Genomic DNA, 22,766 nt, shown 5'->3' with positions numbered 1-22,766 from the left:
ATCTCAGGAAACAAACTGAGGGTTGCTGGAGTGGGGGTTGGGGTGGGAGGGATGGGGTGGCTGGGTGATAGACACTGGGGAGGATGTGTGCTATGGTGAGTGCTGTGAATTGTGCAACACTGTTGAATCACAGATCTGTACCTCTGAAACGAATAATACATTATATGTTAAAAAAAATTAAAAAAAGAAGATAGCACATGGGGAAGAATGAAGGGGGGAAATCGGAGGGGGAGATGAACCATGAGAGATGATGGACTCTGAAAAACAAACTGAGGGTTCTAGAGGGGAGGGGGGTGGGAGGATGGGTTAGCCTGGTGATGGGTATTAAAGAGGCCACATTCTGCATGGAGCACTGGGTGTTATACGCAAACAATGAATCATGGAACACTACATCAAAAACTAATGATGTAATGTATGGTGACTAACATAACAATAATAAAAAAATTTTTTAAATAAAAGAATAGCAATATTTGTAATTAGGATAAGTGAAATAAGGGGGAAAGCCTTGGACCCTTGGGAGAATACTGTGGTTTAAATTCAAACCTATAATTATTATATTTTTCTATTCTGTATTATTTAGAAAACAGTGGTTAAACAGATAAAAATAGAAAAGATTGCTTAAAAATTAAAGCCATTGATTTAGATCTCTATTTGAAAGGTCAGTGTGTGGGAGATGAGAAAGGCATTGCAGTGATCAGTGTTCAAGAAAGGACATTTTAGCAGAAGAACCTATAAAGAGCACATCAGCTATTTATATCACCCACATCAAGTTGCTGGTCATTTCATTTATCAAAGAAAATAAGAAAGCTATTTTCTTTGGACATTCTTTGGGTGTAGTGACAATACAGTTTTGGAATCAGCTGTTAGGAACTGTAATTAAAGCTGGTTTATCATGTTTACTAATTATTCTGCATAGAATTCTGCATTATTCTGCATTAGTCTCCCTGAAGCTTTATATAATTCTGTCTTTGTTACAAGCTTCTGTTTCTCCCTAGGGCAGTCTGAATCCAGACAGGTAAAGAATTGGAGTGCCTGGAAGCCAGTATCTTGTAATATGTGTACAGCCAGTTGAACTTGAAAACAATATACAAATTTTAAACTTCCTGTACATTCGATAGAGTCAGCTATTTAGAGGTTTCAGCCCTACCACTTGGGTAAGGAGATCCCTTGGGTACAAGGAAGAAGTGAGGGAAAACAAAAATGGAAAACTGAAATTTCCTTCAGGAACCTATTTAACACTGGGGAGGGGAGGAGGTTTTTATTCAGTAATTCCTAATAACTACCTGATAGTACTGTCTGGTTGGCCAAACGTCTGTCAACATCCGTGATCCTTTCGTTCACTGCTAGAGAGAAGCAGAGGGAGTTCGTGTTCAGAGAAGCAGCAAAACTCATGTCCCATTTTCTTCCCTCTGCCAGTTGGAAGTGCTGTGGGCCAATCTCCTGTTCCAGCCCTTTAGTGTCGGTGGTGTGTGCCCTCTCTGCTCCACAAGAACTCTGTGCCATGGGAGTGGAGAAGCATCCTGTCTCCTCATGAACCCATTTCCTTCCCAGGAAGTGGATTTCAGAATAGGGTAGGCTGGAGGGGGTGGGGGGGGCGCGGCGGCGGTGGCGGGGGGGGGGGGGCAGAGTAGGGCAGTGATAATAGCAGGGACTCTGGAAACAAGATCAGCAACCTGAGAAACCCCACCAAGCAGTATTTGCTACTCAATGGAACACAGCTCAGTTTCTTACCATGAAGTCCAGTGGAATACCTACAAATCGGGGACTCCTTATCATTGGTTACTTATAAAATAAAGAAATCTCTGGCTTACCCTAGGCTGTGTGGGTAGGATTTTCATTTTTGGAAACCAAATGGAGGCCTTTCTCCTACTCTTTCCAGATTGTCCCCCCCCACCTCCCCATTTCATTTTCCACTTGTGGCCTCTACCTCCCACAGGCTGACCAGGACCATGCACAAAAACAGCCTCCAATGAATATCAACACTGAAGATTCAGCGGGTTGCTAACTGCCGCAGGCCTGTCTTAAAAAGGAGAGTGTATACAAATGGAGCCTGGGAGATCTCTAAGAACACTGTAAATATCCCTGGTTTAATTAGTAGTGGTGGAATTAGGTAATGGCCTGTGGCTTCTAAGCAAGCCCTCTTGGGGTTTCTAGTCTTCAAGGGGCTGCCTCCAACCATGATGGGCTCATACACAGTCTTCTTTTTCAGACACCGAATAAATCCTTTTAGACCTTCCTAGGCACCTACTCACGATTACTGCAATACACATGCAAATTGATCCCATTCTCCCAGATCTAAAAAAAAGAAAGAAAATGAGCCAGTGCCTCAGCCCAGGTCTCAACTCAGATTCTTTGGACTCCAATTGTCTCCTTGAGTTCTACTTTCCAGGGGGAAAGAAAAGGAAGAAATTCCTAGATTCGTGTTGATTGGTGTTCATTCTCTTCAAGCAGAAAGTGTACAACTCGCTTTGCAGCTGATCAGTGTCAGGGTAAATGCGCTACAGTTCTCAGAATTTCTGAACCAGCTCTCTCACAGGGATAGGTCAACAAATCGGGGCTGTTAGCCGACTTGACAGGTTTGCTCTGGGCTGATGGCCATTGACTAGGTTCTCCGACCAGATAAGTCGCTTGGCTGAGTCTACAGTAGGTGGGGCGCGCTCACCGGCTCAGGGGTAGTGACTGGAAGTTTGTTGCAACACTGGTGGATTCAAGCGGCGGGCTGCTGCTGCAGGAGATACCCTTTGCCCCGGGTGCACAGAACCAGAAAGGTTCGCCCCAAGGGGCAGGGCACTAGCGAGGGAGATGCCAGACCCCTGGGGCCCCTCTCCTTCTCCCACGGTTAGGAACGCGCACTGTTGGCCGAGCCGGAGCTCCAAGTCTCAAGTCTTGGCAGTTTCGCTGGCTCGGTAGGTAGCACGCGAATGGGTAGGAGCCGCTTGGGAGCTCTCCCTCCGAGGTCCGCGAGAAGCCGCGGCCGCGGCCAGCAATGCGGGGAGGCGGGGGCACGTGCTTGAAGGTGGGTGCTTGTGTAACCAGCTCCCCAGGCGCCAGCATCGACAGCGCTCGGGCCGGAGGCTCGTAGGAGCCTGTTTTTCCGCCGCGACCCGGAGGCTCGGGGTCCCGCTGCCGACAGACGGCAGCGGCACCCCGGGCGAAGGACGCGAGGCACTTGCCTCCCGAGCCATCATAGGGGAGTGGGAATTTGGAAAGTTCCCCAACTAGGAACACACGTGACCTCCTCCTGAAAGTAGTTCCGACTGTGGCCCGCGTATCCCTCCACCGCCTTTTGAACCCTCCTCGGTCTCCCCGGCCCCGCCCACTCGCAGGGGCTGCCGCTTCCTACCGTCCCGTATTTCACAGTCGGGCACGGGCAGCGCCGGCCGCCAGCGTGCGCAACCCGGCTCGGGGAGCGCGGAAGCCGGCCCGCGGCGATCCACCCGGCCGGGTTTTCACAGCGGCCCGAAAAGGGGCGGGGCCAGGCAGCCTCTGAGCCCCGAGCCCGGAGTCCGACGCGGTGAACCGAGCTGGAGCCCCGAGGGGAGGGATGCTTAGCTCTCCAGGGGGAAATGCAGGGGGCTGCGGGGTGCGTCCCGTCCTCCGGGGTCCACTTTCGGTGCAACGCGGGCAGTGGTCCTTGGGGACCTTAGACGTCCAGGGGCGATGTGCTCACACGCAGCGCGCTCGGCTGCAAGCTCTCATTTTTTAGGGCGAAGGAACCGAGCTGCTGGGGAAGCGGGAGGTGGGGCGGTGAGAGGGAGCCGGATGAGGTGATACACACGGAGACACAATAGGGGGTTGTTCTTTGTGCTAAGACTGACACCTTGAGGACACGGGCGGGGGGTGGACAGAGAGGTGGGTTTTCTCGGCAAAGGCGGCTGCAGGCGAGTCCCTGCGAACGACAGTGATGCCACAGCGGTGCAAAAGGAGGACGAGGCTGCGGGCCGGGCCGGGGAAATCTGGGGGCGGAGGCGGGAGGGAGGGGCGCCCTCGCGGCGGGGACGGTCCCCGCGTTTCCCTGTCCCCCGATCAGCGCGAGTCACCTGGTCCTCCCCACCTGTGCACAGGTAACCTCAGACTCGAGTCAGCGACACCGCTCAGTGCACCCCTCAGCTCTCCCCGTCCCCGACCAGATTTCTGGGCACAGGCCGAGGCTTGGCTCGTTCTCCCCTCTTCAACTCCCGCACCACCCCCCGCCCCGCGCTGCTGCAGAAGCGGCCGCGGCAAGTGCAGCTCCTGGCGGGCGCCTCGCACAAGCCCGAGCGAGCCCCGGGAGCTCGCACTGGGCATGCTCAGTGGCGCCCGCGGGCCAGGGGCTCGGCGCTCGCCCCTGGCGCTGCCGCCCCTGCCCCGCCGCGTCCCTCCCTCCCCCGGCGGGGTCTCGCCCGCCTCCCGCCTCCCCTCGGGCTCCCAGGCGCCGGGCTCCCGGCGTGGCGGCGGCGGCGGCGGCGGAGGGGGCGGGCGGGCCGGCGGGCGGTGATGTGGCGGGACTCTTTGTGCACTGCGGCAGGATACGTGCCGGGGCGCCGAGCCGCGGCTGCGCTCGGCTCTCTCCTCTCGGAAGCTGCAGCCATGATGGAAGTTTGAGAGTTGAGCCGCTGTGAGGCGAGGCCGGGCTCAGGCGAGGGAGATGAGAGACGGCGGCGGCCGCGGCCCAGAGCCCCTCTCAGCGCCCGTGAGCAGCCGCGGGGGCAGCGCCCTCGGGGAGCCGGCCGGCCGGCGGCGGCGGCAGCGGCGGCGTCGTCTCTCGCCTCGTCCTCGACCTCTCTTCTAACCGTGCAGCCTCTTGCTCGGCTTCTCGTGCAAGGGACGGTGGAAGCCGCGGGCCCGGGCGGGAGCCGGCTGAGGCGCGGCGGCGGCGGCGGCGGTACCTCCCGCTCCTGGAGCGGGGGGGAGAAGCGGCGGCGGCGGCCGCGGCGGCTGCAGCTCCGGGGAGGGGGCCGGAGTCGCCTGTCACCATTTCCAGGGCTGGGGCCGCCGGAGAGTTGGTCTCTCCCCTCCTACTGCCTCCAACACGGCGGCGGCGGCGGCGGCACGTCCAGGGACCCGGGCCGGCTGTAAACCTCCCCTCCGCCGCCGCCGCACCACCCCCGGCCCGGGCTGCGGAGGCCGCCGGCGGAGGCAGCGGCCGTGCCGAGGATTCTCCGTCTCCTTCCCGTCTCGCGGCCGCCGCGGCCAGGCCTCTAGCTGCTGAGGAGAAGCAGGCCCAGTCGCTGCAACCATCCAGCAGCCGCCGCAGCAGCCATTACCCGGCTGCGGTCCAGAGCCAGGCGGCGGCAGAGCGAGGGGCATCCGCTACCGCCAAGTCCAGAGCCATTTCCATCCTGCAGAAGAAGCCCCGCCACCAGCCGCTTCTGCCATCTCTCTCCTCCTTTTTCTTCAGCCACAGGCTCCCAGACATGACAGCCATCATCAAAGAGATCGTTAGCAGAAACAAAAGGAGATATCAAGAGGATGGATTCGACTTAGACTTGACCTGTATCCATTTCTGCCGCTGCCCCTCTTTGCCTTTCTGTCACTCTCTCTTAGAACGTGGGAGCACACGGAGGCGAGAGATTGCCGTAGTTTGGGTGACTATAGCAGCTAGCCTGCTCGCATTTCTAGATCGTGTCTGTCTGGTGTGTCTCTTGAATGCATCCAGCCTAGGGTGTGTTCGGCTACATGGAACTCTTCCCTGCTTGCAAGTGTCAAGGCACGGATTGGTTTCTCTCGTCTGCCGACGGGGTCTCTTCCGAAGGGCTATTGTCCGTTAATACAGAATACAGTACACGGGTGGTGGATTAGTGAGCTCGGTAATCCGGTCTGCTATATGAACAGAAGAGTAGACGCTTTGAGGTTGAGCATATTTCGATTAAATCTTGGCTTTAGGCCCTAGATCAAGGGTATAGATTAGATTAAAATGAAAATTAGTGTTGCACGTATGCATATTGCATCAGAATCTTGCAGTGATTGTTTTTAGTTTCCTGGGTTGCATTGATAGACTTTTTTTTTTTTTTAATGTGACTTGTGAACTGATTTGCATAACTTTGGAAGCAGAATCATTTTCAGCATATATGGTGTTCATTGGAGGGCAAAAGGAGGTTTTTATATTTAAGCTAAGTTTAATTACAACTTTGGACTGCCTTTAGAAGTTTTGTAGTTTGAAATCAATAGTGTCATAGGTGATATACCTCCTAAGGCACTCTTACTAGATCTTTGTTAATTTCGCCTTTTTTTTTTCGTCCTGATGGGGTGATACAGGATAGGGCATGAAATTTGCAGCGCAGTAGTATTTTATATTCAGTGGTCTGGTCACACGTAATAGAATGGAAATTGAGTGTGTTTTGATCCCAGATGATAATGTTGTGTGGGTTCTAAGGGTATTGTGTGCCGCAAATTGTGATTGCAGAGATTAAGCTTCAGTTCTTCCTTGAAATTTAAGTGTTACTGTGATGCCGGAATTGCTGCTCACCTAATTCAAGTTGCAGGTCTTCTGACACCTTTGGGGGTCCATTAATTGTACTCTTGACTTGTGTATAATGGCAAGTGTAATATACCAGCTCATAAACAGAACGGCCTGCAAGAGGGGATTACCTCCAGCCTCAGATTGTGTAGGTATGTTAGCTGTTTTTCACCCAGTGTCTTAAATTTACTGACTCAGGTGGTTGAATAAACAGAAACCCAAGAATTGTAACAAGCGTGTCATTTTGGTTGTATAAAAGTTAGGCCTTTGTACCTCAAAAGATAGTGGTTATCGAAAGGCATTGATCTTTGCAGTTTCAGGTATAATGAACTGGTTTTGAGCAAGGATGGGGATAGAGCCCTCCTGGTTTGCAGAATGGGAAGTATCACAGACGATCAGAGTTCCTGGTAGGCCAATGTGTAAGGCATGAAAAAACAGAATTAAGTTGTTGGTCTGAGGTGCCTGAAGCATCTTATTAAGGCTGCTATTAAGACCAAAATTTTGGTGATGTGAATTATAACGCTGGACAATATTTAAAATTATGTAATTGCATAATAGAGTATTAATAAAAATTATGTCTTAGCAAATGTCAGTGAACATTTTGCCTAAAGGTTGAGTGGCGCTAAAGTGTCCATATGTCCTGCTAAAAACTGTGGGGAAGATTTGTTTTTTGAAGAAAATGTTTTATATCTGAGGAGGTTTTATTCCTTTGGATTATATAGCTGCATGTAAATGTGCACAACTAATTTTGCCCAACTGTTTGTTTTGAGATGAAGGTAAAAGTTACTGAAGAAGGAGCTTTATAACACACAAAACGTAAGTTTTCTGTTAAGGATTAATATTTTAAAAGAATATTTAGAAGTTCTGGACTCTGCATTAATTGCAAAACTAGTCAGGCTGAACTGACCTGCTTGCCTAGAAGGTAATTAATTATGGAAAAACTGATTTGTAATTTATTTCAAGAGCAATCTGCTGTTGGTGTGAACTGACATGTATAGGAGCAAATTGATTAAATGTTTAACTTTTTAAGAAAAGTCCCCATGCAGAAAAATGTCTATAATGCTGTTTGGTAGATTGCTTTTATTATTCAGAGTATGTTTATACTATTTTTACTTTACCCATTTCCTTTAAAATTTAGTAGGGTTTTAAGTTTAAAATTATTCTACCAGGTTCTTTCACGTGAGTAGTGAGATGATTGCCAGTTCTCCTTTGATTTCAGAGGTGTGCCTCTGTACGTGAAATTTATGTGACTTAAAACTTTCTCTAACACTGTGCTTTTAGTTATGGTATACATAGAAAGCAGCATCAAATATTGCATCAAATGACTAGTAACACTTAATTTCTAGAGTTGTGGTTTTATTGAGCCAAATATTGATATAAAAAAAATCACTTAGGAAAAAGTCAGTGAAGGGCTCTTTTTTGATAGTTGCACTTCCAATAATTTTGATACACCAAAGCACTTTGGTTTACTTGGTTTCACTTTAGTGTTCTGTGTTTATTGTGGGGGGAAAATTAAAATGGCCATTGAAGATTTTGTCTCTGGCAGGTTGTAGTATCTGTTTCAGCAGCTAGCCTGTGAGAAGTTAAATTCCTTTATGAAAGTAGTAATTGGAGTATTTCTGTCTGATAAGAAAGATTAAGAATGTAGTGATTTCTCAGAGGAAAATTGAGGACGATTATTTGCAAATTTTGCAATATTATTTGCAAAATTGAGTTCTAAAAATAATTTCTTGGTATCTTATTATTAGTCTGGAAAGTAGTGATGACCGTGAGACTATAAAAAATTTAGTGTCTTTAGATTTCATGGAAACTTTAAGTTTTGGTTGTATTTTTATTTTTTGATAAGTTTGCGTCTTTTCAGATGTTAACCATAGGGGGTATTTTTAACTTGTAGAGGGTACAGGGACTCTTGAAATTAATTGTATTACCTTTTAAGATTAGTGATTACTGAAATGACCATATCGTGAGAGATGTGTGTGTGTGTGTGAATTTGTTTGTTTATTTTTTTAAAGATTCTGTTCAAAATTTTTATTTTACCCTGTTTCATATCTGCTAAGTTGCATTTCTTTTCTGAACAACATGACCGGGCATCCTAATTGCTGTATAACAGTTTAAAAACTTCATTTTCATAAAGGTCATTCAAGAATAAAGTGCATCTGAAAGAATAATTTACAGTTTATCTGACTTAATATAAGGAAAAAGGGATTTTATTGCTGTGCATTGTAAAAGTTTGCCCAGTAGGGCAGCCATCTGCGGATTTACATCGCGTATCCTGCACTAAGTGAATATTACTTGAATAAACATCCTAAAATATGGTGACTTATAATCACCTTAGTTTAACATTTATTTTTAGAAACTGTGGAAAAAGAAAGATGCATCGGTGTTCCTTCCTTTTAGAATTTTAACGACATGAGAAAGGCAGCTATCGATATTTTAGTGTTTGTATGGAACAGTAGATCTGTTTTTTCCTAATAACCACTTAAATAAAACACACAAACTTCTTAATGTTAATTCTTATTATCACATGTTCTCATTTTGAGATTTGCCCCATTTGCTCTTTGTTCGTTTGGTGATAACTTAATACTTTTTAATATTTTTTAAGCCACTTAAGTAATTACTTCAGTAACTTTTAATGGAGGAATACTTCTGGGAAAATCAATGCACAAAGTTTCAGCATTAATTCACTCTCAGTAAACATTTTACTTTTAAATTTTGACCTCAGCTTTTTTTAGTAAGACAAATGTTTTTATATTAAAACAATGTATGTGAAATGGAGTTTGTAGAGAGAAATTTAGAAGTGTGCATGCACGTGATAGTTTTTCACTTACTTGAAGTGTTTGGTCTTGGTCGTGGTCCAAGACTTAGCTCCTAGAAGCTGTGTTATTAATGATTGTATAAAACATTTATTTGATATCATATTTTTTTTCCTGTAGAGACCATGAGTTCTGAAGTTTTATTTTTATTTTGAGGAGCCCTCGCTCTTCCTTGCCTTTTTTTGTTAGATAAACTTTGATTTTAAGTGAAGTCAGTATTGGAGAATTCTTTTGTGACCTGAATTCATTAAGAAAATGTGTTAGAATTTGTTCTGAGGATAGTGACTTAAGACCTTTGTATCAACTTCTGAGGTAGGGGTCAGTAATGATTTCAGTAAATATTCAGTTCTGTTTTACAATTGCTTTCTGTCTGGTAGCTTTGAAATTAATGCATTTGCTATCAGAGGTGTCAGTTATGTTGAGGTTAGACTGCATAACCTTAAGTTGGTAAGGATTTGCTGAGTGAAATGATATCCTTAATTGTTTTATAAAGGCCACTTACTGCCACATGCATTCTCTGCTAGGTGGTCAAAAGTGTTCTGGTCTGTCAATAATGATTGTCTAAGCATTGGATATATGCACCTACTAATGTAAAATACTTTCATTTGTCAGGAAAGGTGACTCTATCCTATCCTCTAATTTTTTGAATTTTTTTATTGGTTACAGAAAAGGTATTAGCAATTTGGTTCTTTTAAGGTAATTTGCACTGGAATAAAGGCTTTTGGAAAAAATATTAATATAAGAAAAATAAACATTATTTAGGTGTGAGTTAATTTAGAGGAGAAGTTTTAGTTCAGTTCAGTATAGTTAAGGCATATTCTGTTCATTTGCAGCAGTTTGCATTAAGAGGCAGGTGGACATCTTCAGGGTGTTAGATATACACTTGGCTGTACTGAGAATATTGAGAGATGGATACTGTGGCTGCACCTGACAGCAAAAGAATACTCTTACGCTGTACATAGTGTGGACAAGAAGACTGTTGACGTATTATATTTTAGGTGGTTATGCACTTTAATTGTCATCCATAGTCATCACTTCAGATATGGACAGTGAATCTAACATAGTGTGTGAATATTCTGTGTATATGTGTAAATAAGTACAAAGTTAGCAAACTATCATAATACTTCTGAAAAATGAGGTTACCTTGGTGGATTTTTTTTTATCATTTTCACATAAGTTTAAATTTATTTTAAATGACATTAAAGTGTTGAGTATTAATTTTATCTACATACTGTGTGTACCTTGTTTCATTGTAGATGTTAGGGTGGCCGTGTAGGTTCTGGAGCCAGACATGCCTGTGATGGAATCCTGGCCCTCCCACTTAGCAGCTGGGTGACTTTGAGTAGGTTACTCTTTCTCAAGCTGTTTCATCTGTAAAATTTATCTTAAAGAATAAATGAGATAATAGGAGTAATTCGCTTAGCATGCTACCTGCCACAGTGTAAATACTTACATGGTAACTGCTGCTCTTAAAAATTGTAATTTCGGATTACCCATGTATGAGAAATTATTTGTATTTTCATTTATGGGAGGAGCAGTGATTGTAACTGAAGTTCCTCAGTTTTGGACATATTAGAATTTTAATTGGTTCAAACTACGAGTATTTTTTGAAATAGAGATATTCCTTTAGGAGCTCTGAGTATAACATGTCTGTGATTTCATTGTTTCATCACAAATGGAATATAAAGGTCTGCTCACTCATACTATTGACCAAAGAAAAATTAATCATGCTAATCAAAAAGTGTTTGCTTTAAGATATTGAAGTAAGATGAAAACTTCCTATTATTATTGTATAATTAAGTAGACGTTTTAAAATAAAAATTTGTTATAATAAATTTTCCTTAGTGTTAGAGATAGGTCAACTTCAATATCACATATTTTATTCACAAAGAGTAATCTTCTCAAAGAAAACTTTTAACGTATAATACAAAAGTTATGTCACTGTTTATCCATAAAGGTGTATAAGCATATCTTTTTAAGTTCATTTTTGGGAGAGATACGCAACTTTGAGTGCCAAGTTACACTTACTACAATTTACACTTAATGTAATCTGACAATGCATTCATATAACATAGGAATTTTAATTTGGTGTTAAACCTTTGTATTATTGTATCCCATTTTCAGATTTGATCAAGAGTCTCAATATAATTTTAGGCCTTGGAAATGGGAAGAAAACTAAAGAATTTTTTTTTTCTTCATTCATTCTTGCCAGGTATGGAGAAGGATGGAATAAGCTTGAGACTTACTTGGTCAGGGCTGTTTTGTGTGCATAGGGATGATTCTTTTTTTTCCTTTGCCTTTGCTGGCCTCCTAGCTGTCTCCCAGTACTGTCAGTAGTGAAGCTCTTGATTTCCAGTGAGTTTTTTTGCTTGTTTATTTGTTTCTCATTGCAGGATGAATGGTGTTCTGTCTCATTATATATGTGGCTATATGGTGATGTGATTTTTAGGTATTTTGTTATGTGTTGTATAAACTAGCTGTATTTTTGGTCTAAGTCTCCATTGTAGAATTGAACATTTTGACATCTTCTAGGACAATTGAGTGGTCTAAAACTCTCTTTCCTACCACATGCCATCTATGTGCTACCCAAAACTTAGTTGATTTAATATTATTAAGACTCTTCAGAATAGTTTTAAATTTTATTTCCTTTGATTTTTGTAGATTTTTCAAGCTAAAATACCAGGTTTTCTTCTTTACTAGTAATTGCAAGGGTTGTATTCTGCCAATTTTGTATGTTTAATATTTTTGACCTTTAAAAAGGAGTATCTAATTGCTTAAGGTGCTATGAAATGCATTGTGATTTGAATCACATATTCTTTAAATCAGATGTATTATTGAAGTGATTTATAAATAGAGCATACATGTTCAAAGTTGCAACAACTCTGCTTTAAACTGTATGCAATTTGGGGGCGCCTGGGTGGCTCAGTTGGTTAAGCGACTGCCTTCGGCTCAGGTCATGATCCTGGAGTCCCGGGATCGAGTCCCGCATCGGGCTCCCTGCTCAGCAGAGAGTCTGCTTCTCCCTCTGACCCCCTCCCCCCATGCTCTCTCTCTCTCTCATTCTCTTTCTCAAATAAATAAAATCTTTAAAAAATAAAAAATAAAAAAAAATGTATGCAGTTTTTTTTCCATTTAAAATTCCTTTGCTCTCACGAATTAGTGAGACTTCTTTTTGAGTGTTCTAGTCATTCTGAACTGATTGGAGGTAAATAGAGCTGAAAACTTTTTTCTACTTTTAAAATGAAGTTTGGGGGATGTTAACTAAGCTTGATTTTTAGGTGTTTATTTTTAAAATGTGTACTTATGAATTACTTTGTTCTGAGTCTTTCAGAGATCAAATGGAATGCTTGAGCTTTTTCTGTTGTATTTTTTCAAAATGTGAAAACTGTTTTGCCAGGCTTTATTTAGCCATGATGTAAAATTTATTTAACATTCTTAATCATTCATGAAATATGAAATAAGAGAAAAATGAGGACTTGAGTCAGAAGGGTTTTTTTTTTTCCTGTTTAATTAATGTAGTGGAGTTAGTTGGCATATATCCTAATAGTGTCTTATATTTGTTTAGTGTGTGTGTGTGTGTGTGTGTGTGTTTTTTTTTTTTTAACAAAGCCTTTTCTTAATCTTTAGCTCATTTGGTTTTGCATAGAAGGAAAAAAGCCTAAAAGAGCAAGTACTACTGTCTGTCTTTTTTTTTTTTTCTTTTGTGGTATAGGGATCATAGCTCCAATAAGAATCAGTAACTTGTTAAGGGCTAGTAGAGATTGAGTCCAGATCAGGATGTAGGGTTTTTAGGCACTTGGTGTAGTATTTTCCCCATTATATCAGTGGGTCTCGAACTTTAAAGGGCATCAGAATAACCTGGAGGACTTGTTAAACCATAGATTACATATCCCACCCTGAGAATTTGTGATTCATTAGGTCTGGGTTGGGGCATGAGAATTTGCATTTGTAACAAGTTCCCAAGTGATGCTGATGCTGGTGATCTGGGGATCACTCTTTGTGAACCACTGGATTATGTTATCTTCAGTCAAACAAATCCTTAATGTGTTATTTCCTTTAGGTTAATAGAATTTATATATACATTATCTCATTTGATCTGTAAACCCTAAATAACTCAATATGGCAAATATTATTCTGATGATGTAGATGAGGCAGTAAGTTTAGAAAAGCAGCATGGTGGGGTAGACAGAGCATGGACTTGGGAGTCAGTTAAAGTCTAGCTTAACTCCTTGCTCAGCCACATATCAGTTGTATAATAAAAGATACACTGCTTAACGTTAGTGAACCCTTTTTTCCACATCTCTTAACATGTTGGTAAAAATCCTCATAGGGTAGTTTTTAGGTTTGTTAGAAGTATAGGTGAGGTGTTTTCCAAATATTGGTTGCCAACTGGGAGTGACCTCCTCCCACCTTGTCTGGGCATTTGGCAGTGTCTGGAGACATTTTTGGTGGTCACAGCTGGGAGATCAATGTGGGAGGGATGCTCTGGTAGAGCCCAGGGATGCTGCTATACATCCTATAGTGTACAGGGCAGTCCTTCCCACAACAAAGAATTATCTGGCCCAAATTGTCAAGAATGTGAGGTTGAGAAACTATTATAATTTTTTTTTAAAGATTTTATTTGTCAGAGAGAGAGCACAAGCAGGGGGGGTTGGCAGGCAGAGGGAGAAGTAGACTCCCCGCTGAGCAAGGAACCTGATGTGTGGGACTCGAGACCAGGAGCTTGGGATCATGACCTGAGCCGAAGGCAGACGCTTAACTGACTGAGGCACCCAGGCGTCCCGAGAAACTCTACTTAAAGGTATAAAGTGTCTGGTACATAGTAATAAGGGAAGTATAATATTTGATAAAAGTCAGTACCTTTGTGTCTAGGCTGTGGTACTTAAGAAGGTCAGTTTGCTAATACATGATGGAGCGAGGCTTTTAACATCTAGGTTTTCTGACTGCTGCTAGGCCAACATTCTTTATAATAGGAACTTTGTCCAAAAAAGATATCACTGGTAACCAAAACGGCTTATGTGTTATTTGGCTGGTTGTGAAAGTGTTGCCTTAACTTATTTTAGAAAAGGCTGAAGATGTTTTCAATAAGTGTGTAAGTGTAAAGCACCTTCAGAGGTATGTAGAAGGATGTTACTTAGAACTGCTCTAACAGGATGGATATGCTTTATTAAAAAAAAAAACCACACAACTTTTTTTTCATTTTTATATTGGTAATAGTTTTTAAAGTAATCTTTAGCTTGTTTCCTTTAATTATGTAGTTGTTGAGAGATACTTTGCCCCCAGTGTACTTGTTTTTTGTTGTTTAATGCATTTTTTTAGTCTTACACTTTATTCTAAAGCTGCTTTGTTATACTCAGATCTGGTGGAGTTAAATGTGTTGATGTAAAATGGCAAATTTCTGACAAGTTATAAAAAACTTCTATCTTTCCAGATAAAGTAGGGCTGACTCTAAGGTTCTCTGATGTATGTGTTACATTCTTTTCTAGATCCTAACTTTGCTGTGTCAGCCTGTTGAATTGAAGTGCTTTATTTATCTAATTTAAAAACTTGCATTAATGTGAAGTTTTTAAAAAAATTTAGGACGGAGCTTTAGATTAGTTCAGAGATGAGAAAATGTCAGGGGAGTAGCTTAGTGGATTCTGAATTTTGTTTTGTTTTTAGGGCAAATGTAATTACGAAAGTGTTCTAGGAATAGATTGTTTACTGTGATTTTTTTTTTTTCTGTTTGCTTGATTTTACAATTTACTTTGCCTCTCACTTTGCACAAGCAGAATAAAATGTCAGGCCTATCTTAAAAATTCTTATGAAATTTATGTTTTGACTCAGTGTTGTGATTTCTTTTTGAAATTATAGGAGATATCCAGAGATACTGATAAATATTTTAAAACCAGAACTGCTAATTATATGATAGCTTCAAATTTGTTAAGAAAAACAGATGGCATTTATTGCTGTAGTTTAATTGAGTAAGGCTTATGGTATTTATTTCAGTATATGAATAATAGACTTCATTTGCTTGCTATACTTAAGAAAATTTCTTTTAAAAAATTTGTTTTATACAAATACAACCAAAGAGAATTTTTTAAAAGTGCCTATTCTACTTTTCTGATACTTCATATTTCCTACTAGCTTCTAGTTTTGTTCCTATGCATCTAGTTTAAAATGTAGTTCATCGTAGTGAACATAAAAGGTATTTGTGCATTTTTAAATAGTTTCCAGAACCCCTCATAATTGCCTTAGTTATTTTAAATGGTGAAGTATCAGAAATAGTTGTTTCCCTGTAGTTTGATCTACATATGATACATACCTAGTTGGTGCTAATGAAAACAAAGTAATGGTAAAAATTCTTTGTGAATGTATGCATGTATGTTTTTTGAAAACTGAAGAAGCAATCTGACATCTGGATAGTTTTCATGGACTGGTTGTCAGAAATTTATGTAAAATAAATATCAGTACACTAAAAGTATGATGCAGTTTTGCATATCTAGTTTCTGTTCATCCTGATCAGGATTATAGGTAATACTGTAAAATACACTCAGGTGCTGGTTATTAAGGCTATTTGGATTCTTTTTAATACTGAAAAGGTCACACAGATTGTGATTATTGTGCAGTGTCCAAGAACTAAGGCTTGCCATCTGTTACTCAACTATAGGAAAAAGTTAAGATAATCTAGTGATATGAGTGGTTTTGACATTTCTGTTTTTTGGAATCATCTATGATAGTCTTTAAAGACTAATATCAAGTTTTAAGCTTTTGCAATAATAAAACTTAGTGGTTATGCTAGTGCTTATATTTTTCTTCTAAAATGCAAAGATACTGGTTGAGAACTAAAGTTTATGTAATGGAAGTCTGGCTTTTAGTCATTTAGTTTTACAAGATTATTTGGATATTTAAGTGGAAACATCATGTTTTAACTTGAGATATTAAGTTATATGAGATTTTGGTATTTTTAAACTGTAATCTTCCTAACAGTTGGCATATAGGAATTCATTATTACAGAACTTCATCAGGGAACTGATTTAATATGTATTCCTTAACTATTTGCTTTAAATATTTTTCAGGTCCTCTGCTTTCCTGTACAACTCAATTGTCTTTCTGCTAGTAAATGAGTTTCCCGATTTGAAATTTTGCTTTTTCATTTTAAGCCACTATATGTAAGTTGTTTCTGTAACATAATTCCTTTTCACCCCCCAAAGAACTGGGTGTTGCCAGGTTGCATAGATGTCTTTAAAATTGCATATTGGACTTAATAGGGTCTGATTAGTTTTAATCTACTTCGTTTTATTTATTATATTGACTTTTTTATTGAGAAGTTTGTTATTATGCCAAGTGATTAATATGATCAGGCATAATTTTTCAGTTTAGATAGGATTTTGAATTTATGTTCTCACATCTGACTTTGTGTTTAGGGCCTCTGTTTTTTGTGTAAGAAACGTCTTGCCAATTTCAAATTCATGTCTGATGAAAGTAGATTGTTTTACTAGCATCACTTTATAGAATTTGTTCAGGTCTGAACTCTAGACCATGAAAAGAATGGTGCCTTTTTGGATAGACAGATAATGTGTACATAAATTCTCTCTCTTACATTAAGTGAGGCAGCACATATGTAGGTGAGATTTTTATCCAAATACTAAAAGTCTTTACCTGTTTTGTTTACCTATTAGTATTTAAAGGGTGTGAGGTGTTAAGAGCTCCTTTCCCTGTTTTCATTTCTGTCCCTCCCATCTAACTGTTGGTATTTTTGTTTTTCTATATGTTGAACTTTTATGTTTTTAAAAAGTTTGTTTATTGGTTGACAGAGTTGACTCCTTAGTTTTATCATTCAAATTTCAGCTTAATTATTTTCCAAGATTTTAGTATGTTCTCCTTTGCATGTGAAGATTCCACAACTAATTGTGATCAGTAATTGTGCTTTTTTCCCCCCAGTTGTAATAATTGGATTTATACTAAAATGATACTGCTTCAGGAACAAGCATTTATGGGTAGCTGACTAAAATTAAGAGTATTACCTTTTCAAACCAAGCAATGTAGACTTGCTCTCATATTTTTTAGTATATTTAAAAATTGCATATTATTAAAATTTAAAATATGAATTTTGACTAGTATTTTAGTATATGTAATTTCAGGGTTTTTTTTTTATAATCCACTTATTCAAGTGATTATAAAGTTGATATAATGATAAAAATGCCCTCAGTGGGAATATGAATCATATTTTTCAGTATTAGAACAAGGCAGTTATAATAAAATCAGTAATATGATTCTTACTAATGTAGTAATGAATGCCAATATGTGTGCCTTCATATTTTAAAATAGACCTGTATTTCAAGTTTATATTATTCTTATCCAGGATTAAAATACAGCAGTTAGGCAAAACTATTTTTGCCATTTGGGGAAAAAAAAAAAAAAGGCTAGTCATTTCTAAAAGATTTCCTGGCTTAGATATAAAATAAAGAGACCTGGTTTTATTATATTAAAGCCAAATATAAAATGAAGCAGTCTAGCACACACTTGTTTGGAGCTTTCTTCCATTAAAATGGTTCAAATTAGCAGCGCTTTCATTGAAAGGTAAATTTGATTGTTAGAAGTAAATTTAAAAGTTTTACAGTTTTAGCTTAATTAGTAGGAAAATGAAAACCCACTTGCTGGAGATACATTTTGTATTAGAACTTTTTTTTCTTAGTACCTTGTGTGTGTAGTAGTTTTCGAATATTAGGAAATTAGTGCATGGCTGTATCTAAAAGATCAGTACAGTTGGAAATGTTGGAATCTGTTATTTATTTATTTTTTCGAATGCAGTTTACTAATAGTGAATTTGCACTAAATACTGCTAGGCCTTTGTTCTCAAACTATTGATACATCCCTTGTCATCTTCTCTGTCTTACCTGTATGAATGTCTTTTTGTCTGTAAAAATTAATGGGCTTAGGGAACAGTCCAAACCTAGTGTTTTGGACGGTTATATCTGGTAAAATAAATGATTAAAAAGCTTGGCTTTTATAATGAAATGAACTACAGAAGTAACATAAACCTAACACTGAATATAAAGATTAGAGCATAAAAGATACACTCTTATGTACTTTATAGTAATGCTGGATCAGTGTTATAATTTTAACTTTTATTTTTCATATACTTTATTATGATTTTGCTGTAGAAAATTAGAGTTAGCATTTGGCTTAGTTCAGGTATATAATGCTGACAAGTATGTCTAATGCGTGTTGAACCGACGATCTTTCTGAAAGTTGTTTTGTAAGTTAAACCATATTTGATTTGTCATTGGTGGTGAGTCTTAGATGTTTGTTAGTGGGAGCAGAACCATGGGGGTGGGGTGGGGTGTGCGTGTGTGTATTTTAACAGCAGCAGAGTTCTGAAACAGGAAATCAGCCTTATCGTATTCATCCAGAGACCTAGGAAGAAGGTAATTGTTTCTTATGCTCGTTAAAACCAGTTAGTTGGGCAACTTAAATTTTTAGAGGTTCACTGATGTAGGTTTGAACAGTTGTAGATACATTATTTCATAACAGCTGTGAAGAAAAATCGATTAAATTTGTTGAGGGGAATAATCCCTCAGCTAATACACAAAAAAATTGTACTTTGGATTTTAGAGTATTTCTAGCATTATCAGTGACTTGATAAGATATTTTTCTGTGGTTCTCATTTGCTTACATTTAAATGAAGTTCAGAGGGCCTTGATTGTTCCTTTAAAAAGTATTTGTTTAAAACTGTGTAATCTTCAATTTCAGCAATAGGAAAAGTTAATTCTATGTCAGGTATTTGTCATTAGAAATTATCTTTCCCTCTTTGTTAATGTACATATGCTCATAATTATATACTTAGGTATTTGTTCACAATTTAATTTTTATCTGTCAGTGGGTACTTGTCATTTTTAAAGCTATATAGTTAACATTTCTTCGGGCTAAATATCATGCATTGCTTACTGTACTGTGTTAGGATTATTTCCATTTCTTTCCTTTATAAGCAGCACTATTGTGGATATCTTTGTCTAGTTTACTTTGTTTTCTTAGAGTGCATTGTTAGAGTGGGGTTTCTGGAATAAAAGGTAAAACAGTTTCATAGCTCTTTGTTACAGATTGCGGATTTCTTGCCAAATGAACCAGTTTATGCTATTGCTACTAAGTAGAAGAATTACTAGCAATTCTTTTTTTTTTTTTTTTAAAGATTTTATTTATTTATTTGAGAGAGAGAATGAGATAGAGAGAGCATGAGAGTGGGGAGGGTCAGAGGGAGAAGCAGACTCCCTGCTGAGCAGGGAGCCCGATGCGGGACTCGATCCGGGGACTCCAGGATCATGACCTGAGCTGAAGGCAGTCGCTTAACCAACTGAGCCACCCAGGCGCCCGAATTACTAGCAATTCTTGATGTTACCTTTGAAGAATGTGATATTTTCCTTTAGAAAGTAAGATGTAAGGGTGCCTGGCTGGCTCAGTTGGTAGATCATGGGACCCTTAAACTCAGGGTTATGAGTTCAAGCCCCACGCTGGGCATGGAGCCTACTTAAAACAAACAAACAAACAAAACAACAAAAAGAAGAACTCTAGAAAGTGAGATCGAAACTTCATTTCAAAGCAAAAATATGTGTAAACTTTTCTGTCAAGGCAAGTTGGTATAATGTAACAATTTGAGAGAAAGTTGTGAGGTCCTAATTGTTTGGAGGAGTAGAAAGCTGCAGTAAAGCTCATAAATTACATGGCAGTCAGTTTTCCTTTCTGGTTTGGCACTATGGGCAGTTAATTTAGAAGTGTTAAAAGGAACCTAAAATTTATGCTAAAGTGAATTTAAGTGAATATATTGGAATTATTTTCATTTATAATTTGTGTATAAAAACATCATATTGAGTTGCCTTGTAATGAGACATTTAAACTAAAATTAAATAACAAGACATTTCTAGCCCATGCAACCTCAAATCATAACAATTGTAATAGCCCTTTGCAGTTTATAGATTTAAAGATATGTCCAGATACCTCATTTGATCCTTAAAACAATCAGTAAAGAAGTTACAGCAGGTGTTAGGATCATTATTTTGCAGAAAAAAGAAACAGAAATATTTGAGGCCCAGAGATTTAGTAACTTACCTGAGGTCATAGGCTTTTAAGTTGCAAAGCTGAGAATGGAACTTTGGTCTTCTATATATTAGATGACATTATGCGTTAAATATTTTAGTGCAGGGCCTGGCATCTAAGAAATATTTAAATGTTCCTTTGTCCTGTGCTGTTTCTAATCACTATACTTTATTCTTAAAAAAACCCCTATTTTTTGGAGCATTCTTTCTTTTAATATTTCTGTAGTTCAAGCTTTGGTACTTATGTACCCTTTTCACATTAGAAAATAAGATTTTAGGCTGCATTAATTTGCTCTGTACAGGAATGATTATATGCTTTATGTGTTAGGACAAATTGTTCTCAAATAATGAGTAATTAGCACTTTATCAGCTGGAAAATTCAGCGAACTCCTATTTCTGCTTTCCTACCAATATGAATCTTCAATTTAGAAACCAGATACAAACATTTTACACATTTAATAGAGAAAAATAAAATCTAGTAAGAAATATAAAATCTTTCATTAAATGAGACTCTCATATAAGTGTATGCGAGTGGCAGTTATTTAAAGCATCATTTGATTAGTAAAGTTGATAATATGGATATAACTGTGACATACATGAAAACTATTTGTTAAATTTAAACTTGTTAAAATTTGTTGGAAAAAAAATGTAGACCTGATGTAGCTTATGAATCAGTGGCTGAATTTTTTTTCCTCTCACCTGATCCTTAAGCATCTTTTGGTTGATAGCACTGACAGAAAGCAGGGGAAAAGCTCCAGAAATTCCTGGAAAATAGAATTAAATGGTGAAGTCCTGGTATTTGCTAACTAGCTTTCGATTCTTCTTGTTTTCTGTTGTTAGTGACTTTATTCCTTCACTCCTGCCGATTTAGCTTAGGGTCCATCCCTCTCGTGAGCTAGGCAACTTCAGATTTGCTTTTGATGCTTTTTGATCACTACCTCTGTAAATCTGTGTGTCACTTTCTATTTGCCATTCGTGTTCCATGTATGTTACAGCTTTATATTGTTAACTTCCAGCTAACTAAAATTTTTAAAATAGCTTATATGTGATCTGTGGAAATAATTTTTCTTAATTATGGCAGGAAAAAAGTGTTACTGGTTTGAATACTAGTACTGTATACTGGTATTTTAGTTTATAAGTTGTTTGGGGATAAGTATATCTATGTATTATGTTGAGTAGTACTACAAAGAAACTTCAGGACTGCTTTATTTTCAATAATTATACTTAAAATAAGACTGTCTCTATTCAGGAACACGTATGATAAGGCTTAAGGAGCTATTTTTGGTTATTATCCTCTATTTGAAAATTCTGGCTAAATTTGTAGTGTAAACCACATTAATTTAGGTTCAAGTAAAATTTTGAGACAAGGTAAATATGAAATCTCAGCTCACATGTTGTTTTTCTAAAGGCGTTTTGTTAATTTGGTGTAACTTAGAACATACTTCGTGTTTTAAGTCAGGATTGGATGCTTAGAACAACCAATAAAAATTTGTTTAGTTCATATAGTAGCCACATTATTTTATAGTAGGTCAGTTATATTATTGGTGAAATTGACTTCTGTGGACAGGCTTTAGAACTTAATTACCATTTATTATTTTCTTTCTCATGGTCAGTATTCTGTGGTTGAGGTGGGATTGTTGCAGCACTTGAATCAAGACTGTCCATCATAATATATATGATTATCAGAACTCATCAACAAATCACTTAAGACCTTATATTTTATTGTATGTAAATTATACCTTAATTAAACAAAACAAGTTGAACATGTTGGCTCCAAGGTGGGGCAAAAGTCATGTATGTATGTCTACTGAAGGTCATGTGTCGCACCTGCAGATCTCTGGTAGCAGTGGTGGCTATCCAGCTTAGGCCTGACAGAAGGTGCGATGCACACACGGGTGCATTTCTTCTCCCTCTCTACTTACTGCATGTAGTCACTGATAACATGGGGAAAGAAGGCTTTTGTTTTCCTCCCTTTGGGAAATTTGGGAATATTTTACATTTGTTCTTAAGTTAAATACTTAAAAGGCAAATTGATATAGTCAAGATTTCAAACAGTTAAGGTTTCTGTTAGGCTTTGATGCTCTTTAGAAGGATTAGGTTATTCAATTGTCAGTGTCACTGGAAAAAAAAACCCAGATAGTTACAGTGAGCCCTTATGGTCTAGGTCTGTCCCATTTGTTCATCTGATAGACAACTGTCACTCTGTTCTAGTCGTTTTCCATATATTAATGCATTTAATCCTTATCACAACCCTGTGTGATAAGTACTTTTACTAGTCCCATTTTACACAGGGAACTGAAGATAGGTAACTTGCAAAAGATTACTGAGTAAGTGAAGATAGAGTTCAAGTCCAGGCAGCTTGGCTCTGGAGCGTATGTTCTTTTTGTAGATCACTAGATGGCAAAAATATTTGGCTTCCTTCAGTGACCTAGTTAGTATAAT

General features: G+C 39.3%; 2 protein-coding genes and 2 long non-coding RNA genes across 4 annotated transcripts in view; 3 read left to right on the top strand and 1 right to left on the bottom strand.

Annotated features, from left to right (window-relative positions):
- The window catches only part of LOC115940699 (uncharacterized), a 31,941-nt gene extending 30,363 nt beyond the window's left edge, over positions 1 to 1,578 (top strand). The window contains exon 8 of the long non-coding RNA XR_004075424.2: positions 1,417 to 1,578. This is a non-coding gene — a long non-coding RNA (uncharacterized LOC115940699). The remainder of the gene's footprint in view (positions 1 to 1,416) is intronic.
- A 1,261-nt stretch (positions 1,579 to 2,839) lies between these two features.
- KLLN (killin, p53 regulated DNA replication inhibitor) lies at positions 2,840 to 5,289 on the bottom strand. The gene is given in 5 exon segments (XM_006732618.2): positions 2,840 to 2,986; positions 2,988 to 3,105; positions 3,107 to 3,327; positions 3,330 to 3,401; positions 5,002 to 5,289. Coding segments are annotated over 5 exon segments (846 nt in total).
- Positions 4,688 to 22,766, top strand: part of PTEN (phosphatase and tensin homolog) — an 87,357-nt gene continuing 69,278 nt past the window's right edge. Inside the window, exon 1 of the mRNA XM_031027357.2 lies at positions 4,688 to 5,475. Coding sequence (XP_030883217.1) covers positions 5,397 to 5,475 — 79 coding nt within the window. The 5' untranslated portion in view covers positions 4,688 to 5,396. The remainder of the gene's footprint in view (positions 5,476 to 22,766) is intronic.
- LOC145722243 (uncharacterized) lies at positions 5,482 to 21,396 on the top strand. The gene is made up of 3 exons (XR_014146361.1): positions 5,482 to 10,594; positions 11,377 to 19,381; positions 19,599 to 21,396. It is a non-coding gene; the product is annotated as an uncharacterized LOC145722243 (long non-coding RNA).

The sequence above is a fragment of the Leptonychotes weddellii genome, chromosome 6, assembly GCF_054177405.1.
Source record: "Leptonychotes weddellii isolate Sample4059 chromosome 6, ASM5417740v2, whole genome shotgun sequence".
Classification (NCBI taxonomy): domain Eukaryota; kingdom Metazoa; phylum Chordata; class Mammalia; order Carnivora; family Phocidae; genus Leptonychotes; species Leptonychotes weddellii.
The sequence above is the reverse complement of the archived record's forward strand: the minus strand, read 5'-3'. Positions and strand labels throughout refer to the sequence as shown.